This window comes from Solea senegalensis, linkage group LG5 (genome assembly GCF_019176455.1).
Source record: "Solea senegalensis isolate Sse05_10M linkage group LG5, IFAPA_SoseM_1, whole genome shotgun sequence".
Classification (NCBI taxonomy): Eukaryota; Metazoa; Chordata; class Actinopteri; order Pleuronectiformes; family Soleidae; genus Solea; species Solea senegalensis.
The window spans coordinates 12,716,171-12,735,406 of NC_058025.1; the positions used below are offsets into that span (position 1 = coordinate 12,716,171).

The 19,236-nt window shown below is 37.9% G+C and overlaps 2 protein-coding genes across 2 annotated transcripts in view; both read right to left on the minus strand.

Annotated features, from left to right (window-relative positions):
• commd10 (COMM domain containing 10) overlaps positions 1-19,236 on the minus strand; it is a 721,199-nt gene that overhangs the window by 17,275 nt on the left and 684,688 nt on the right. The gene's annotated exons all lie outside the window — the stretch shown is intronic.
• On the minus strand, positions 524-18,141 carry hsd17b4 (hydroxysteroid (17-beta) dehydrogenase 4; the record flags this gene model as incomplete). Its single annotated transcript, XM_044026020.1, has 23 exons — positions 17,980-18,141; positions 17,088-17,141; positions 15,904-16,011; positions 15,363-15,422; positions 15,238-15,259; positions 15,031-15,077; positions 14,614-14,698; positions 12,482-12,669; positions 10,734-10,825; positions 9,713-9,737; positions 9,484-9,612; positions 8,282-8,388; positions 6,791-6,903; positions 5,861-5,978; positions 5,644-5,695; positions 4,600-4,671; positions 2,930-3,033; positions 2,770-2,835; positions 2,420-2,489; positions 2,216-2,322; positions 1,022-1,108; positions 842-928; positions 524-745 (listed from the first exon to the last, which is right to left on the minus strand). Coding segments are annotated over exons 1-23 (2,067 nt in total), but the record flags the coding sequence as incomplete, so codon positions are not given.

Here is a 19,236-nt window from a genome sequence, read left to right on the forward strand (position 1 = left end):
TTTAGTATGTCGTCCAAAATTGGTCAAAAAAGTCATAGTATAGTATGTCGTCCAAAATCACTCAAAAAAGTCATAGTATAGTATGTCGTCCAAAATTGGCCAAAAATGTCATAGTATAGTATGTCGTCCAAAATCACTCAAAAATGTCATAGTATAGCAAGTCATACTATAGTATCAGTCAGTCATCATCTACCGCTTTATCCTCCACCAGAGGGTCGCGGGGGGAGAACCCACGCAAGCACGGGGAGAACATGCAAACTCCATGCAGAAAGGCTCTTGTTTCAAACCGGGGCTTGAACCCGGGTCTTCTCGCTGCAAGGCGAGAGTGCTAAGCACTACAACACCGTGTGGCCCCATACTATTGGATGTCATCCCAAATCAGACAAAAAAAGTCATAGTATAGTTTGTCGTCTAAAATAACTCAAAAAAGTCATTGTCACATTTTGGACAACATACTTCACTATGACTTTTTTGTCAAAATTTGGACGACATACCATACTATGACTTTTTTTTCATTATTTGGACGACACACTAAACTATGAAATTTTGAATTTGAATTGAATTCCTGTTGTGTTTCATGTATTGTACAGTGGTCCGTGCACTTACTCCACTGTGCGGTGATCTTGCCATCTTTGGTAATCTCCCAGCCAAACACGGCGTTCACCTTCTTAACCAACTCTGAGCCCAAGTCCTTAATACGACGACCGATCTCTGCAAACACCAGCTCGCTCTGAAGACCTCCAACCTGCACAATGGTAGGCACCAAGAAACAAGAAGCTCCTGAGCTACTGTGCATGGAAGAATGTGAATTTGAATGCTGAGTATTCTCAGCTGAACATACTTGAGTGAGACTTTCGGGAGAAGCATCTGGAGCATCGTGTAAATCCATGTAGGCCCCTGACAGTAAAATTACATCAGTATCATTCACCTGAAGGGAAGAGATGAGTGATGATCAGGTAAATGACACGTTAGACTCCTCCATCCCCACATATGTTCTGATGTAATTCACACTGAAACCCACTTTGCACTGGAAGTGAATCCTGTTGCCTTCTTTCCACATCTCAGTCTTCAGTGACTGACCAGGCACCAACGTCTTAGCAAAGCGAACCTGAGAAAGAGAGACATGATTTTTTTTTTTTTTTTTAGGAAATTCACTCTAGTCTGTAGTTCATAAAGCATTTTAACATCAGCCTTTGGGGTTAAAAACGATTAATCTTGTCTTAACGACACGGTTTTGAACCTGATAAGTGCCTCGACAGATGGACGGGATTCGCCTGCATTATCTGCCGGGCATAATGAAAAATTATGAAAATAAACTGGAAATGAGAACATGACGTAAATAAGAAGCACATACACAATATACCAGGCATGTCTGTTTGCTTTGGACATAAACATCCTTTTATGACAAACTGGTCGATGTAATTATGATTGTATTCTATATGTATATGCACTATAGGTTGCTTTCCTGAATAATAATATTTCACACAATGAGTGCAAACACTGTGTGGGAGTTTTCAGTGATGATGCAACAAAGGACGTTAACTTAGACTTGCACAAAAACCCGGAGGCAGCTGGTGCCAAAAATAGATCATGAAATCCATAAAAACATTTTTTTTTTTTTTTAAAAAAACCCTCAACTTTGCAAATCTGTGTAATTGTAGCAAAAAAAAGGTCCAGAGTGTAAGGTTTTATGCAGATTCCATCGTCTTCCCATACCAGAAAGTATGTAAACACTCTGTCTTATTGTTTTATGCATTAGTTTATGTGGTTGGATCTGTTCTCCTTTGTTTGTGCAGCAGAGAACTACAGTGGCCTGAGCAGACCCAAGAGAGAATGTCATTCTTCTTCATTTGCGCAATAAGCTTCTGCTTCAAAATCTATGTACCCGGATGCTATACAAACACAATCACGAAAGATGGCAGTCTCTGTTAAACAAGTACAGTACGTATTAAAGTCTTATTCTAATGCTACAAAAACTAAACAATGTTATCCAGTAGTACATTTAATTTCTGCCAATAAACTAAATGTATCACACAGGAGCCTTAACACAAAACAAATTCAGACAAGAATTGTTCTCCCTTCAGAGAAAGAAAGATTATCTGTACATGAATGTACTTGTATGTGTCAAAATATCTCAAATCACTCAAAAATGGTTCTTGCCTGAGACCTAAAACCTCATAATTAGAGGCTTTGCCTCAACCAGTACTTTACTCACCTTGATAGCCTTGAATCTGGAGGGGTCGTTGTTGGCAAACTGCTTGAGGACATTTCTCGCAGCAAAGCCAAATGAGCACAGGCCATGCAGGATGGGAGTCTTGAATCCTGACCAAAGAGCACGCAAGATCAAAACACAACATTTGGCCAAGACAAACTTTTACAGATTTAATGAAAAAGACTAAATAGATGTCCAGGCTCTCACCTCCCATGGCAGCAAAGCTGGGGTCTATATGAAGAGGATTCCAGTCTCCACTCAAACGATACAAGGCTGCCTGAGGCCGCAGAGGAAACAGACAGTAATCTAGATCTAACTCATAAACAACTGAACTTTTCAAACACAAATGTGGGATGAAATTAAAACATAATGACAGCAACAGAGGAGACACCTAAAATAAGAACCACTTTGAAGTGATACAGTTGCAGTCGTAAAACACTCAAGGGGTTTAGTTTTATACATTTTTTTAAATTATTTTCTGCTGCAAACACAGTCAGCGATATTTGTTTTGCTGTGTCTTTAACATTTTGTGAGTTATTACAATTATTGACACTCACTTGGTCTCTTGTGGTAAAATCAGTCACCACAGCATCTGGTGGTCGTTGAGGTGGTGGCACAGTAGCCTGAAGAAAATAACACAGTAGTAAAAACAAATAGGTGAGGCAACATTTACTTTTTTTGTGCCTTATTTTGTCCTAATTTTGGGTAGTCATCTACTTTTGCTTTATTGGAGTTTCTCTTCCCTCCAAAGCCTCCAGTTCCAGTCACAAACAAAGAAAACTGGTTGAAGCAGAGCAGCTCGTCGCCACAGTAGGTGTTCACTGCAAAACGGCACAAATGTGAGGTTTAAACTACAACCACAGCAGAAGTATCCACAAGGTTCATGCATGTAATACAAGCAAAAACACTGCAAAAATATTATATTAGTACTAGTTAATACCAGTCTATTACACATATTTAACAATCAGCAAGAAGAGAAAAAGACTAATATTAACCAATGGTGTCCCGTATTATTATTTATGTTACTTCTTTACTGCAGCAGAATATCAGCATCACAACAAGCTGACAGGAATCTTCTTTGGGGCAATTATTTTAATAAATGTATCTTTTTACATGCCAAACCTCCATGTTATAATATTTTTTAGCTGCACGCCCCTGATTCAATTTTGTCAAAGATCGGTGAGGGTAAGGAAGAAAAAGAAGGAGAATGGTACAAAATGAAAATACCCAGCTCATGCCTAAATACTGTATGTTAAGGTATCTGTACTTGCAGTAGATTAAATTGTTGTGTAACTTTTTTTGTTATTGAAAAAAAGGGAGGCACTTAGAGAAATTATTTAATTTTGAGTGAATAAAACTATGAAGCTGAAGGTATTTAAAAAAAAAAAAAAAATGGGACTATGGAAAGTTAAACTTATCCTTGATTTCGTTAAAAGCTCTGTGATCATTGATTGAATCCTGGGTCGCTATTTGGGTTTCCCCAAATAGGTGCAAGGCGAGACAAAGGTGGGACGTCACCCACAGCAGTGTGTGCTAGGGTGTAACTTTTAAATGTAAACAAATGTCTGTTAGATTCAAACCATTGTCAAATGAGTTCACACAATGATGATAAAGCTTTTTTCAGCTCCACATGAGCAGTTTGATGCTGCTGCTGCTGCATACTGAAAACACTGCCTCAGTCAGGTCTGACGGTAGAATAATGACATCATCAACACAGACACTTATAATGTACTACAGCTCAAAATTAGAAGCTGACTATTTTACTTGCATTAGTTAAAACATTAGCTGCTTTTTCCTCTCTTAAGATCTTTTTCAGCATTCAGTAAATATACAAATCACTTTGAATGCTACACAACAGCTTGTGCCACATATTGTAATAATAACACATAATGTACATGTACAACAACACCCGCCGACTCTCCTGCATTTCTTAACTACAGCACCATTTCAGTGAAATGAGAGAGCAGGAGGAAAGCAATACGAACACACAGGGCTGCTTCTGGGTGACGTCCCAGAGATGACTTTACTCCAGGAAGCCGACAGAAGCTGACTGGAGAGTTTGTATTAGAAAGAAAATTACAAAACTTTTACTTTAGTGAATCCTTAGGGGAAAATCAGGTCCACGTCATTTGTTTTAAGATGGATTCATTGCATAGCAAAGTGGTTCTAATATCATCCATCTCTATGGTAACATCACACAGAAATATGAGCCATTCCTAGTCCATTATTTCAATCCCTGCAGACACAGACTGTAAATTAATTTTCATTCATTCAGCCTGAGAGGCGACTTTCAGGGAGAGACATATTAAAGTGATGAAAACAAATGAATCTGAAATACACACGCAGCACGATACAAGTTGTGCAACATGAGAGGCAAAGAAACTCACCGTCCAAGATGATGACGGCTCCAGAGCCTTTGTCCAAAACATCTGCTATGGTGGACTGAGAAATCAGTTGACCTGAAAATGTGTCGAAAACATTTACTTCCCCTCTGGAATAGGGTTATTTAATGTAGACACTGGTTCATTTAAATTTTGTACTGGAATTATTTTTATAATGATGTTTCCTGTGGTAAACACATTTGTTATTTGGATTAGGAAACAGAAGTTGTCAGCAGTAATTGCCTTTTCAGTTATAGAAGTATCTAAATATATGTATTGTAAAAACATTAAAAAAATAATATTAATATCGTTCCCATGAATTATCTTGAGAGCTGCTTAAGCAAAAATGGGAGCAAGAGGGCTGAAGCTGCACGATGGACAGAGATGGTGTGATTTGAGTTTTATTTTAGGTTGGGAATGAGTTACAAAAAAGCCTGGCATAGCAAGGAATCATTATTATGGAATCATTATTACCAGATTAATATTTCGTGAGCACATTTTACCTATTTCATGGGCACAAATTAGTATTTTGTTTTCCCCCGTGTGTCATCCCTGGGGCTCCATATAATGGAAATAATGAGAGATTTCTCTTTCTTTGGTTAGTGTCTGCACTGGCCAATCACTGTCTGGGTTTTTACTTTTTGTGTATTTATCGCAAATATTTTCCAGATATTGTGCCGCCTGAGTTCCAAGTGTGACCTTCAAGAATTTGTCTTAATTGTAAGAGTGTATATGAGAGGCAAATAAAAATGGAAGTAGTCTGGCATGTGCTTCACCTACAGTGGACATGCTGTGATAGGATTTCTATCACACAATTGAATCATAGCTTAAAAAATAAATGTCCAAATCGGAATTCATAATATTGAAGGCATCTGGCATCATAAATGCTAGATTCTAAGTCTAATTAAACTGGTCACATAATGTTATAATAGGTGATATGAATCCAGCTAAAAGACTTTGTGAAGCTCTAAAATAGCTTATTTTTTTTCAAATATGAAGTACTTAAACACAATCAAGAGTGTGAGCTTCAATAAGCAAGGGAGAGAATACCTGAAGTTGGTAGAGGCTTGTAAAGCTCCAGATACTGCTCTCCGTGCAAAAGCTAACAAAAAAAAACACCAGAACAGCTTTGATATATAATCAGTAGCATGAGATACGTGCATCTACTGTATTATGATTTTTCTTTCCTGCGTGAAATATAACATGGTTAAAAACAATGCATCTTTTTGCTTTAGAAAGTGCCTAATAAGCATGCGTGTTCTCTAACCTTTGTAAAATCAAAGTTGATTCCAGGGACAGAGGTGATTTCCATCATTGACGCCTGAGCAGGAATGACTCCGAAGGTGGGGAGGCAGCCAAAATCTTGATGGCCTTCGTACAGGAACCTATAGAAATTGTTAGGTTATGAAAACACTGCAGGCAAATCTGCTTTTATTGCAATACAATTTTCTTATACCAATATAACAAAGGTAAAAGACACAACACATTAAATGTTTATGTTCAGATTTGTGAAATGTGTCTCTGTTAGACAAAAGTTTAGCATTTTCTTCCCAGTTTTCCCCTCATAAAGATGTTTATAAATGTGTTTAACTGGTTTCTTCAACTTTCATTCAGGAGCTAAAAATTAACCATCTGATATTTTAACACTAATTATCAATACAAAATTATTTGAAACTTTGTTATTGTAATAAGGTTTTTGGCCATACAGCTCAGCTCAGCTCTAATCACAGCTCTTCAGGCAAAATATATATCAACCAAACTGCATGAGTTGCTTTGGTGACGACGTAACCACCTTTGCAAAGCTGCTTTCAAACATAGACGCAGGAAAAACGGAGGTGTATTTTTCAACCAATGTAGTCACAGTGCAGAACTCCTCCACTGCACAATAGCAAACTCTGCAGTGAGGTATACATCCGTGGTTTGAATTTTTATCAATCAGATAAAATCAGAGTTGGGCTGCAGATCAGAATTCAATTTGGATATGCAGAAAAAATCTTAATCTTTTCTGGCAGTTTGAAAAAGGTCTTACAGCTACTGAACTGTAAGAAAATCATACTTTCATAGGAATAATTTATGAAGCTACCAAGTGTTTCTTTCTCCTGACAGATCGGTGTAAATGTAAATTGATCAGTACATGACCTGTCAGACCTCTTAAAGCAGTTACAGCCATTAGCATCCAGCATAATCTGATACACACCTGAGATGGTCAGGTTCTTTGGTGGACATGCCGACCCCCAATGCATAGAGGATACACTGTGCGTGATTGAAGTTAAATGTGTTCGGTGGTAGTTTATGTCCCACTGCCTCCGCCTAAGAAGAGAGGAGAGGCGAAGATAGAAATATTAAACATGAACTTGGACAAAAAACAAATGACTGCTTCAAAGCTCAACCCAAGCATTATAACTACAGTCAGAAGGGAACTAGCCAGGGAAAATCCCACATGGGTGGACCATAAAATATAAAAGAAATATTTTCTTTTTGTAGAGCAACAACATCTGATTTCAGCTCGAGGTAATAAGTTAATTACTGCCTGATACTTGTATAATGAGTACATGCTGCATCACTTTCCACACTGCACTAAATGAAGCATTCGTTCTGATTAAGCCATCATTGTTTAGACTGTAATGACTGAGGCGGCTGTTCAGAGTAACATTCTCTAATATTACAGAACTGGTAGAAGAACATATAGTGCACAGGAATCCCACTAAATATTTGGGGTATTAGACACAGTGGAGAAAGGGGGGAGTAGTCCCTGCATAAAACAATGGCGGGCTGTGGATAACTGTGCCTGTTTGTTTGGATAATTATCTGCTGTTATATAATTATAGTCGTGTGAGCTGTAATGAGTTCACTTTCTGCGATACAGAAACAACGAACACAATGAACCCAGGGAGCTGTTGTTGCTGTAATGTGTAGCACTTTAAAAGCTAATCTGAGTTGGCACTTGTCTGGTACCTCACTATTTCATATTTACAGGAAAAATCAAGTACTTATGAATGTTGTGGGGGTGTTTGTCGTAGACATAATTGTCTCTGGCAGCGCGGTGGTATTAAAGAGTCATGAGCTGCCATGTTTGTAACAGTCAGAGGTTACAGCTTCATACAAGACATTACCAACCAACCATTGCAAACACTCACACAGCTTTTGTGGTGGAAATGATGTCAGAAGCAAGATGAGATGGTAAAAGTACAACACTGAGGCACCAGTTGGGAAAATAAGATGAATAGAGAACAAAATGATTAAGAAAAGATAACAGGGACAGAGGGATTATTCACTTTAAGGTTTCTGCACTGTCAGCCAAGGCAAAATTAAGACCTCTAAAGGCATTTATAGTATCTTTTACAATCAGACATCTTATTAAATACTGCAAATTATATTATACCATGCACTGCCTCATAATTAGAAGTACTGGTGATGTTTTTGTTATGGTGGTGCAGGTGTGTAGGAGATTGTGTTATTGTTGCGGCAAAACAAATGAAGTATCATCGATGATATATCGTATAATATTATAGCTACAGAGGCTAGCAGCAAAATTGGTGTCTCACGCTGTGCTGACCAAAACTTGAAAACTAATATGATATATGACAGTATGAAAGTCTATTACTAAGGTCAATGAATAATGTTCCTTATGTATTTTAAGGCTCTTTGACAATTGATTTTTTAAGACCAGCAATGGCCATGTACTTACAGGACTCATCCCTGAACTGGAGGCTGAAGCAGCAGCTGTTGGATTTGCACCAACCTCTCCCTCTGACTCCACTTGAGACAGCGCGCTCACAATTAACTGGAGAGACTCTACACAAAAAGTAAGAGGTAACAAATGAGTGAAACCACATGAGAACAGGACATGATGATGAGGGGACGGATAAAGGACTGCTCTGAATTTGAATCTCTACTGCCAGAGAGAATAAAGACATAATGCAGACTTACTGATGAACCATCCAACAGCTCACCGTGGCTAGATTTATACTGCTAAAATGATCAAGTGTCATTCCTCAGAAACAAGTGGGAGAGTTTTTGTTATCCAAGACAACTGCGCACTTTCTTTTCAAAATAAAGGTGAGTGATGATTTAAAACCATAATCAGCTCTTTTAGATATTTTTTGGCAGCACTCATCTTCGCTCCGAGTCACCAAACACTCAGAACATTCGTCATTATTATTAATCCATTCATTGCAACAAATGGAAATATGGTTAGATTTGTCCAAATATTTGACTTAGCAGCATGCGAAACACAAGTAATAGACTGATTTGAGCTGGGGCGTATGACTATCTTGTCCTGCATGAACACAAAGCTTCATAAAACAAACAGATGACAGTACAGCTGTCTGTATAACGACTAATTTGTGACAAATTTAATTTATTGCTTGTAGTTTCATAAGTTTCTCACCCTTTGTGAGAAACTCTTTTGCAAAAATCAGGTTTGAGATGTCTGGAGATGAGACTTTGATCTCTCTCTCAGACATTAGCACATCTCATTACTTTTCAAAAAGTAATTATTCATGAAGTGTGTCACTTTAATGTACCACTACACAGAGGCAAACGGTCTAAGAACCATGGTTACTTTGGCATTTGAACATGATGATACACAGTGAACTTCAATCTGAATCATTCTGACACAACACAGAGTGAGTCAAACACAAACAGTTATGAGGAGGAAGTGATGTGATGTGAACTCTTAATAATATCCAAGTAGCATGGATGTGTTTATGTGTGTAAATGACCATTCAAAATAAAAAGGATCTGGTTGAGTTATTTTCTGGTTTATTTTTGTTGTTTTCATAAGATGCGTGTGAATACAAATGCAAGCGTACATTTGCATGTAGACTAAGTACATGATTGTCATTTAGTGAATAGATGTGAGCGCACCCTCTCCTTAGTATGACTGACCTTGTATATTAGACGGTGTGCTGGAGTCTGTAAAATCACAGATTTTGTCCCACTGGTCCCTGACAGCCTCAGCAGTTATGGGTTGATTCTTGCTCCTCACAATGTGTCCCTGAGCACGCTCCCAGCGCACTGTGCATGCAAAGTACAAGGTTTTTGCATAGAATTTCACACAGATACCTACTGATGAAGCAGGGACTAATGAATGGAGAAAAATACACGCAGTACTCACATTTACCAATCCAGCCTGCCCCAGTCTGAAAGGAGATGAAACACGAGCAAATGACACTCAAAAACAAAACAAATATTGGTTCTTCGTTTACATGTACAAATAGAGGCAGTGCAGCCTATAGGCAGTAACTGGATTTATATTTTATGCTGTGCTACAAAGTTTGTGTTCCACCCTCCTATAAAAAGGCATGGGTGAAAGGAGTGAGAGATTGAAGGGCACTGGTGAAAGAAAATATAACTCCATGAGTCCTCTCAGTTACATGTTGGGGCTTGTGTGGTGGATGATCAGTGGAAACTCCACAGCACTATTGATGTGCAGCTAGAAAAGAATGTGTAAAATCTGCGCTCTTTTGGAGACAAATGCTGGAGTGCATTTGTGAGTCAATGAGACACTAACACTGGCTACTTGCAACCTATCCTTTTGGGGACACAGGGAAACATTGGGATCTAAACAGTGGATCATTTCTTGCAGCTATCGAGCTGCTGGCAAGCTGTAACCCTGTGCTGCAAAAGCTGATCAAGTGGCTCGAGGAGTCCGTTAAATACCTCAGCCCTGCCATCCAAAACAGGCTCATACACATTTTGTCACAGTGTGTTTAGCACGGCTGATATTACCCAAACCACCATTTGCTTTCAGTGATTATGGATTATATTGGCAGGCTGCTGTGCCTCATGTGACATGTTATACTTTTCAAGTCGCCGCCGAGTGCATAACTTGTTGTCTTATGTTGTTCAAACAAGTTGATTATGTGCGTGTGAACTATGTATGGCAAAAATAAGGCTGTTCTCTGTAGTAAAAAAACCTATACTATAGCTGAAGTAAAACCCACATTGATGTTTAATATATACTGTATACAGTGTGTGTGTGTGTGTGTTCATTATTAGTAACTTGCAATTACAAGGGTCAGTCATAAAAGCTTGCACTGTTGTTACTAAGTTACAACATAAGACATTGGTCATGGGCGTAAGACATTGGTCGTCCTACTGAAGTTAAACAAAAGAATATGCATCTTTCCATATACCTCAAATAGTCCTCCATTTTCTTGACACTGATCATGACAGAGCCAGAGGACCAGGGGAGCCACATACTCAGGCTTCAGAGTTGCCACAAGATCTGATTAAAAACAAAATGTATAAATATCCAATTCAGTGGTGTTTCTTTTTATTACATATCCATCTTACAGCAACAGGTCCTACAGGAGTGTGGCTGGTTTCTTTGCTTGGTACTGTATTATTAAAAAATCAAATTTTAGCATGTCCAATTGTCAAACTTAACATACTTTGGCTACAGAATTGATGGTAGGGGTATTAGTCACTATATATTTCAAACAGTGTTCCAAAGAAGAAATAAAAATAGAATGAAGAAAACATTCATAATTTTATTTTTGTACCGATCTGGTCAAATATTTTTTTGTAAAGCAGTACACTTATTTAAAAAAAAAAAACAGACTGCTACAGATTACTAAAATAAATATGAATTACCATAATTAAAAAATAGGGTCCTAAGCAATAACTTTTAATCCCACGCATAATTTAGTATGTGAGGTGTTTAAAAATAATTTAAAAAGGCCTGAGTCAGTGAAATATGGAGCCAAGTTATTTACAAAGGTGAGGCCACACTGTGACAGTTGGTACAGCACAGTGTGACAGATGCTCGTCTGCCAGCACTGCAGGGCAGCAAAACCACTCCTTCAATTTGTCACCTAATCTCCTGTCAGCAGAGCTACATCACAGGGCATGCACACTGTGCCCGGGATGTATAGAAACACTCTTTATAGACAATGGGGTTTAGTGCATCTTAAATGAATGCAATCATTTTAAGAACACAGCAGACATATCTGAAAATCACCTCCTTCTAATGTGCTTTTTTTTTGCTTGATTAAAACAGTTAACATACAGCTTACACAGTTCACAAACAAGCAACCCAATGCCACATTAAGTTTGGTCCTTGCAAAATATAACATTTATGAAATATATAAATGTTTCATTATTAATATACTTGTAGTTTTCTAGCAAAGCTAGACAGTAAAATAAGGAGGCCAGATTAAATCAAGAAGTCTTCTTCTTCTTTCTGCTCTTCCCTTTAGGGGTCGTCACAGCGAATCATCTGTCTCTGTCCTATCCCTTGTGCCCTCTTCTGTTACACCAACTGTCCTCATGTCATCCTTAACAACATCCATAAACCTTCTCTGTGGTCTTCCTCTCCTCCTCCTGCCCGGCAACTCCATCTCCATCGTCCTTTGTCTAATACAACCACTATCCCTCATCTGCACGAGACGAAACCATCTCAACCTTGACTCTTATAGTTCCAAACTGCTCAACTTGTTGAGATGTCCCTCAAATATGCTCACATCTAATCTTGTCCATCCTGGTCACTCCCGCTGGAAATCTCAGCATCTTTATCCTTTTCTACCTCCTGTCTTTTAGACTATGGTTGAATCAGAGAGTGATGCAGCAAAACTTTTAAAGCACTTGTAGGAGCATGATTTCATCATGACTGTTGAGATAGGGGGAAAAAAAGCTCTTGAATATTAGATGACAAATTTGCATGTCAAAGAGGAATGCTGTTGCCTGAAGTTTTGTAAACCAACATTACATTATGCAGCTGCTCCAAAAAAAACCTGTGACTAAACCCATTTGCCTATTTTCTGTCCAAGAATATATGTGAATTTAAGAGCTTGTCTGCAGACAAATAGCAAGCTGCTCACCACAGTGTGCACAATATGACACAGACCAACTTGCATATATGTTCTTTAATCATTTTGCTCACCAGGGGGCATGACGGTCTCTGTGAGGCGAGAGCCTGCAACTGGAGCAATAGTGTTGCAATGGATGTTGTATTTGCGTCCCTCAATGGCCAAGGTGTTAGACAGACCCAGCAGACCCAGCTTGGCAGCGCTGTAGTTGGCCTGACCAAAGTTACCATAGATGCCTGCAGCTGAAGCCGTCATGATGATTCTGGCCAAAGACAAGTCACGAAAATATATGGTCATAACTTCTTGGTCTGTGTGAGTGTGATCGTAAGTACAACACTAAACACACGGCTTCAATTCCAACTCCCAAACGATACCCTTTTCAATACCAATTTTATTTTACAAAACCTTGACATTCATTTTAGCTAGCCCACTTGTCTTGTTGCAGAGATATTGACCAGAGCAAATATGTGTTTTCATTTTTAAAATCGGTTCATTTTAGGTCTCGACATCCCTCAATTCATTAAGTATGCACCGGCACCAGCCTCGCACTCACTTTCTTCTTCTGTTGGAGAATGAGCCTCGTCTCTGAACATAACTTCCTGCACAGCTGACCATAATGAGCATTGTTAGATCTCGGTCAAACATCAGCCTGCGTGCTTATTGGTTCAATGATGGTGATGAAATGACAAAATTTGAGATTAAATGTCACAGAGGAAGTTCGACACCTACTCGATATCATAAAAGTAGTATGAAAGTATGAAACCCTGCATTTTGCATTGACCATTACATATATTTATAGACTTTAATTAATCACCCATTTACTATTGGTAAACTATTTATCCATTCCAAATCCACATGCAGCTCAAAATTCAGTACAGATGCTCAATAACTGGGTCACATATTGTCACATTTGAAGCAACTGTAACAGTTTGTAAGGGTTGACAGCTGCAAGCAGAGGTTCCATATCCATAACTAAATGCATGTATACACAGTAGACAGCTCTATTACAGATACTCTCACAGTCACACTTGATTTGTGAGGTTACACACTTGGTTCAGCACAAATCCTGCAGTAACAGTAATAACAGGTGAAATCCTGTGTCACAGTGGCCACACTCTTATAGTTTATAATACAATAATAACAGCAGAAGATTGGCCATGGTAGATTACTTCATGTGTCATCTATGAGTCAGTTACTCTGGGGGCCTTTAAGAGTGTTCCAAAAAAAACAACAACTTCCAATTTCTACGCATAATGTTACATTAGGGACCTGATGCGTAGGAATATTATCCTCGTGCTTCAGAGTTATATTCATTTATTTCTTTTTGCGAAAGCTGTCCCAAAATTAACCATAAAATTACCCATTAAGAAACACAAGACCTTAGACTTGCCTCTGAGCATTGTGAATGGCTATTCATATGAAAAAATGATTATTAAGTTTTACATTATTTTAACACACTCATATGCCAATCTAGAGCTCATTTACTTTTTTATAAAACATTTTGACAGCTGTTACTTAGACTAACATGGGCACCAAAACTGGTCTGGTGACCTTTTCAAGCTAATTAAAATTTAACACATGCAAAACCTCAACAATTCTTTTTCACAGCTCACATTTTTACTTGTGACATAAGAAAACTCATAGGTGTTAAAATAAAAATTAACAGATTTTTTCATTTTGTGTTATTAGATGCCTTCAAATTTAATTAGTCTTGTAATAATCCTGTCATTTCTCAACTCTCTCTTTGTTTTTTTGTGGAGTCATCAGTTTAATTAGTGGTGACATTTTTCAGAGATAAACCAACAGTGCTGCCTAACGACATTAACAGATTTCTGGTTCTTTCTTTCCTGATTTCCATATTCAAATCACATTTGCTGTCCTGGTTTTTACTAGTATGCACATTTTTTTTCATTTTATGTGATGAAATCAATGGAGCCAGATAGATTAAAAAGGTATCCAGTGGGGAAAGTCAGAGTCCAAACGTGTGTATAATAATAATTAACTCATATGCACACTCTGAAGGACCTACTTAAAATGCAGTACATAAAAATGGTTCATACCTTAGCTGATATTTGAATCAAACTTGACCACACAGAACTACACCATACTGTGTTGTATTGATTACAATCCAGCAATGAGTGGTGTGCAGAGAAAAGATACCACACAATATGAAGATGACAAAGCGTTTATCCATGCCAATAGTTACCTGCCATATTTCTGTTTTTTCATTTGGCTCCAGGCCGCTCGAGTCACCTGGAAGGAGCCCCTCAAGTGAATTCTTTGAATCAGATCTGGCAAAAAGGAGAGTACGGGGATCAACTCGGTAAACACAGTATCATATGCATCTAGTATTTCTCATTAGAATCCCGTGGATCAGATCCAGCTGACAGTAGGTTTTTAAACTCCCACACAGGCAATCTGTGTTTGAAGAGAATGCACTTGGAGTTTAAATAAAAAAACAAAAAACAAATGCAGTCTTCTACTTACAACACACTATTTGACTCAAAGGTGAGCCAAATGAAATGCAATAACATGATGATGATGATGATGATGATGTGAGAGAATCCCACAGACAGCACAGTAAATGACAATGAATGGAATGTATCAGAAATAATTTAATTACCCCAGTCCAGATCACTGGTCGAGGCAAACGATCGGTCACGAAGTATCCTTGGCAAAGAAAGGCAGGAAAGTGTTTTCAGTCTCTGTGCCAAACGAATGGTTTCTTTTAAATCATGACGTGGCCAATGTGTCCATTAATATGGCAACTGCTATTAAATGGCCATTCTAAATGCAGATTATGTGTGATAACTACTATAAAATAACTTACCCAGCATTGTTTACAACAACATCTGAAAGAAAACACACATTACAATATCTGGTTAATTATAAAGTAACAATGCAGCTGAGCATCAACTCAGGTGGACATTTTTGCCTGGGAATATTAATACACACCTATTCTTCCAAATGCATCTAGTGCTGCCTGGATCAGTTTCTCTCCATCTTCTACAGAATCTGTTTGGGCACAACAGGAAAATAAAATTGATGAGTGAATAATTATTGACTCAACGGTGAAGGTTGTGACAAAGATGTATTATATGGGAGAGAAATTCCAGCAGCCTCTTCTGTTTACGTTGATAAGTAATGATGTGTAAAAAACAACAGTTTTGATACCTATCATTATTAATAGGACTGCTTTTATTGATTTATTGAGAATTAATGATTGCAGGATGTCACCATTTATTATTCACTGGATAGAAATATGTCTGGATAGTATGTCATTTTCTCAGGTGATAATAATAGCCACATTAAATACAGTTTATGTGAGCGGCACAAAGACCAAATAAGAAAATAAATCTGTCTAAACAGCTTCATCAGGGAGTTGAAAAATCAATGGTGTTTTAGTGCGTCTTGCATAACCTACTGTAAATACAACACAATAAAGAAAAAGCAGATAGAGAAAAGGATGCATCAGGGAAGACTAATACAAACTCACCATAGTTTGCGACGGCCTTGCCTCCCTTTTCTCTTATCTCTTCCACCACCTTATCAGCTGCTGCAGAACTCTTTCCAACCCCTTTAGTGTCAACCCCAAGGTCATTCACTTTATTGCAGCAAGAAAAAAAAAAGAGATTAGCAATAATGGCGTGAGTTCTGCAATTCTCTACAAGTGATTAGGTTAGGAAAAGTACAGTTAAGCTGATTCCTCGTCAGAGTTCAAGGGCAAGTTGGGTCCAGGGAAATTAATTACTTTAGAAAAGGCAAATGTTTTTCTCATCATTACCATCTGGTTATTGTATCCTCAAGGTGTGCATACAGGAGACTTGCAAGCAAGACCAGTTCCCTATATCTAAACCATTCAGGATAGGTCAACATCTGCAAATATATCATTTGGATAGACAAATCAGCTGTGTGTCTGTGTGTAGGAGAATGAAAGGAACAATATGATATGTCAGTGTTGATGTTGCCACACATTGACCATGTGGGAAACTCTGGAAATGTTAAGCGAATGTCATAGTCTAGAACTTAGTTATTAACATTTATTTTCTAATTTCTAATTAACCTCACATGGGCCAGTCAGGGCCGCATCATGCCCAGGTCTACTCTAAGATATTATCTCTAAAACAGCAAAAAAAAACAATTCCCTTCCAAAACCAATTTTTGACATTTCAGCTGGGGAATATATGCACATAAAATGAGCACCAATTTGTCTCAGAAGAAACTGTTTATTTCATGACATGGTATTTACTTTAGAACTCATCCACATTTATTATCACTGCTGATATCACATCGTAATAAGACCGGAACATACATACTAATCCAGTCAAAGGCATCTTTTAACCCAGGTAACCTCATTAGCCAAGAACACACACACTGCTCCGTCTGCAGTGTTGGCAACAACAGTAGCCTTGCCTTTGGTTTTAAGGCCAATTCAGCACATTGAATCAGTAACTTTTGGTGAGAGAGATCGATGTGATTGGCAGTTTAGCTCCAGCCAATCAAAAGATGAGAACGTAGACAAAAATGACAAAGTAAGCAAACGACTTGCATTCAAGAAGGCACACACCAAGAGCTTGTGTGAACAGTTTTCTATAACCTTCTTTATTTACTTAAATTAAATTAAATAAATAGCATTAACCCAAGTAAAGTCACTAAAATATTTAAAACCATTATATTTACCTATAACTGAGGCACCTCTTTCAGCAAAAGCCAGGGCATATTCTCTGCCAAGTCCTGTAAAGGGAAAGCGGTGATGAGTCTACCACATAATGTAATAATAATAACAATAATAATAATATATACACATTTTTGCTGTTTATCACACAGGGCTAATGCAAAAACATCTGGGTCCTTGTGTTACTGTGAATATGTTCACATTTATATGATCCTCTATGACAGTTGAATAACAAACAAAACAAAATATTTGCACGTCACTATCTAGGTCAGGGGTCTGCAACCTGCCTCTCTAGTGTGTGTGGTTCCTTTTTTTTTTCTTCCAAAGTCAACACCTTTTTGTAGTTCTTAAATATACTATTGTTCTTTTATACATATAGCATAGCTGTATAAAAACCTTTATACATGTTATTATCTTCATTATATGGGTCAAATAGGTTTTGAAGCTACAATTACTTTTATTTGGGTGAGAGGGGGCAAAATGACCTAGGTTTTTAGAAAACACAAATGGACATTTTAAACATTTGCAGTATGTAATAGCTCAATCAAATAACCAATTAACCGTAATGATCATTGACTGATCGATCAAATGATTAAACAATCATAAGTTGCAGCTGTAAAGGCCACTGCTGTTGTGAATGTGCCCTTTCACATACTTGCAGTGTCAAATAGCGTCAATGCACTTTGCTCTACAAAATGCGTCTCCAGATAGCGAGATTAACCGCTGGGCAACAAATGCAAGGAATAAAAGGGGGGAAACATTGTGTCCAAACTGTTATCATTTGTCCTACATGGTTATAAAATATCTGCAACTCGCAGCTTAGCATTAGGAGCTAACGTTGTAAACACTATTTCGCCTGGTAGCTGACGCTTGTTTGTGTTAGCATGGCGAGTTTACCTCCTCCGGCTCCAGTGACAAGCACGACTCTTCCCTCGAAAGATAAGGACATTATTCCTGTGAGTGAGTTGTCTCTAATATTCCTACGTCGTCCTCTCTAAGCTCCTCAGTTCCACTGCTGTCCTGCTATTGACACAGCAGCTTGAAGTTCTACAAATTCCACTTCCGCTATTAAGAGGGGCGGTCCCAATACTAACCAATCAGAAGCCAGGGCTGTGTTTACCATTGTTTCGTTCAACCGAGAATTAAAAAATAATAATTTAGGGGGAGGGATTATTGTTAATTTAAACTAATTGTTCATCTATTTACAAATATCCTGTAACTCCTAAATAATTTGCAACAGTCTTCTGTGCCCTAATGCTCCTCAGCAATGTTATAAATTATAAATTTAAAAAAATACACAGATCCCTGCCCTGTTTCAAAAGGAGGTTGTTTCTGTCCCACATGTAACTTTGTATTGGAATAACTTTGTTAATGACCTCAACTGGAAGAAAATCTGGATGATCCCTCACAAATACATAATTGTCGATAAGGTGAAGGTAGTGTCCCTCAGTCCTGCCAATCAATATGTGGTCAAATTAAAAAAAGACATTAAAACTGTTCATTTTGTGACAACCATCCTGAAACTGTACTACGTCATTTCTGGCATTGTTCACCTACCAAAACAATCCTGGCAAGACTTCAGCAGATTCATGGTTGTCCATGTGTTCATGTATTGAAATACTTTGCACTCCTGTAGGAAAAATGTGGTGTTCTATTTTTTTAGAAATCAGAGAAAAAGAGAAATGCTTCTTTATTATAACTATTGATTTATTGGCAAAATACAGACATTGAACACTGCATACAAACCATATACAAATCAAAAGGCTTTGAATATACTTGATATCTTTTCTTATTTTATCATTTTAATATAACCCATGCATTTATGTTCTTTTTCCTTTTTGTTATATTTATATACTATATATGTTCAGCTGCCTCTGGTTGTACATGTCTACCTTTTCAAATAAAAAAACTTCACAGAAGAATAAAGTGGCAGGAATGGCTCCAGGTGTGGTCTTCTTCTGCTGTAGAATGTAGTACTTTGAAAGATGGTCTTCTGTCACTGGACAGAAGTGTTACTTACTTGAGTTACTGTTTTATATTGGTGTTACCGTTCTATCATTCCGAGTTGCTGTCGACTATGGCTCACTAGATATTTTCTCTTTTTCAACTCTGTCTCGAGTTACAGACATGGCTGTACATGAAAATCCCAACAGA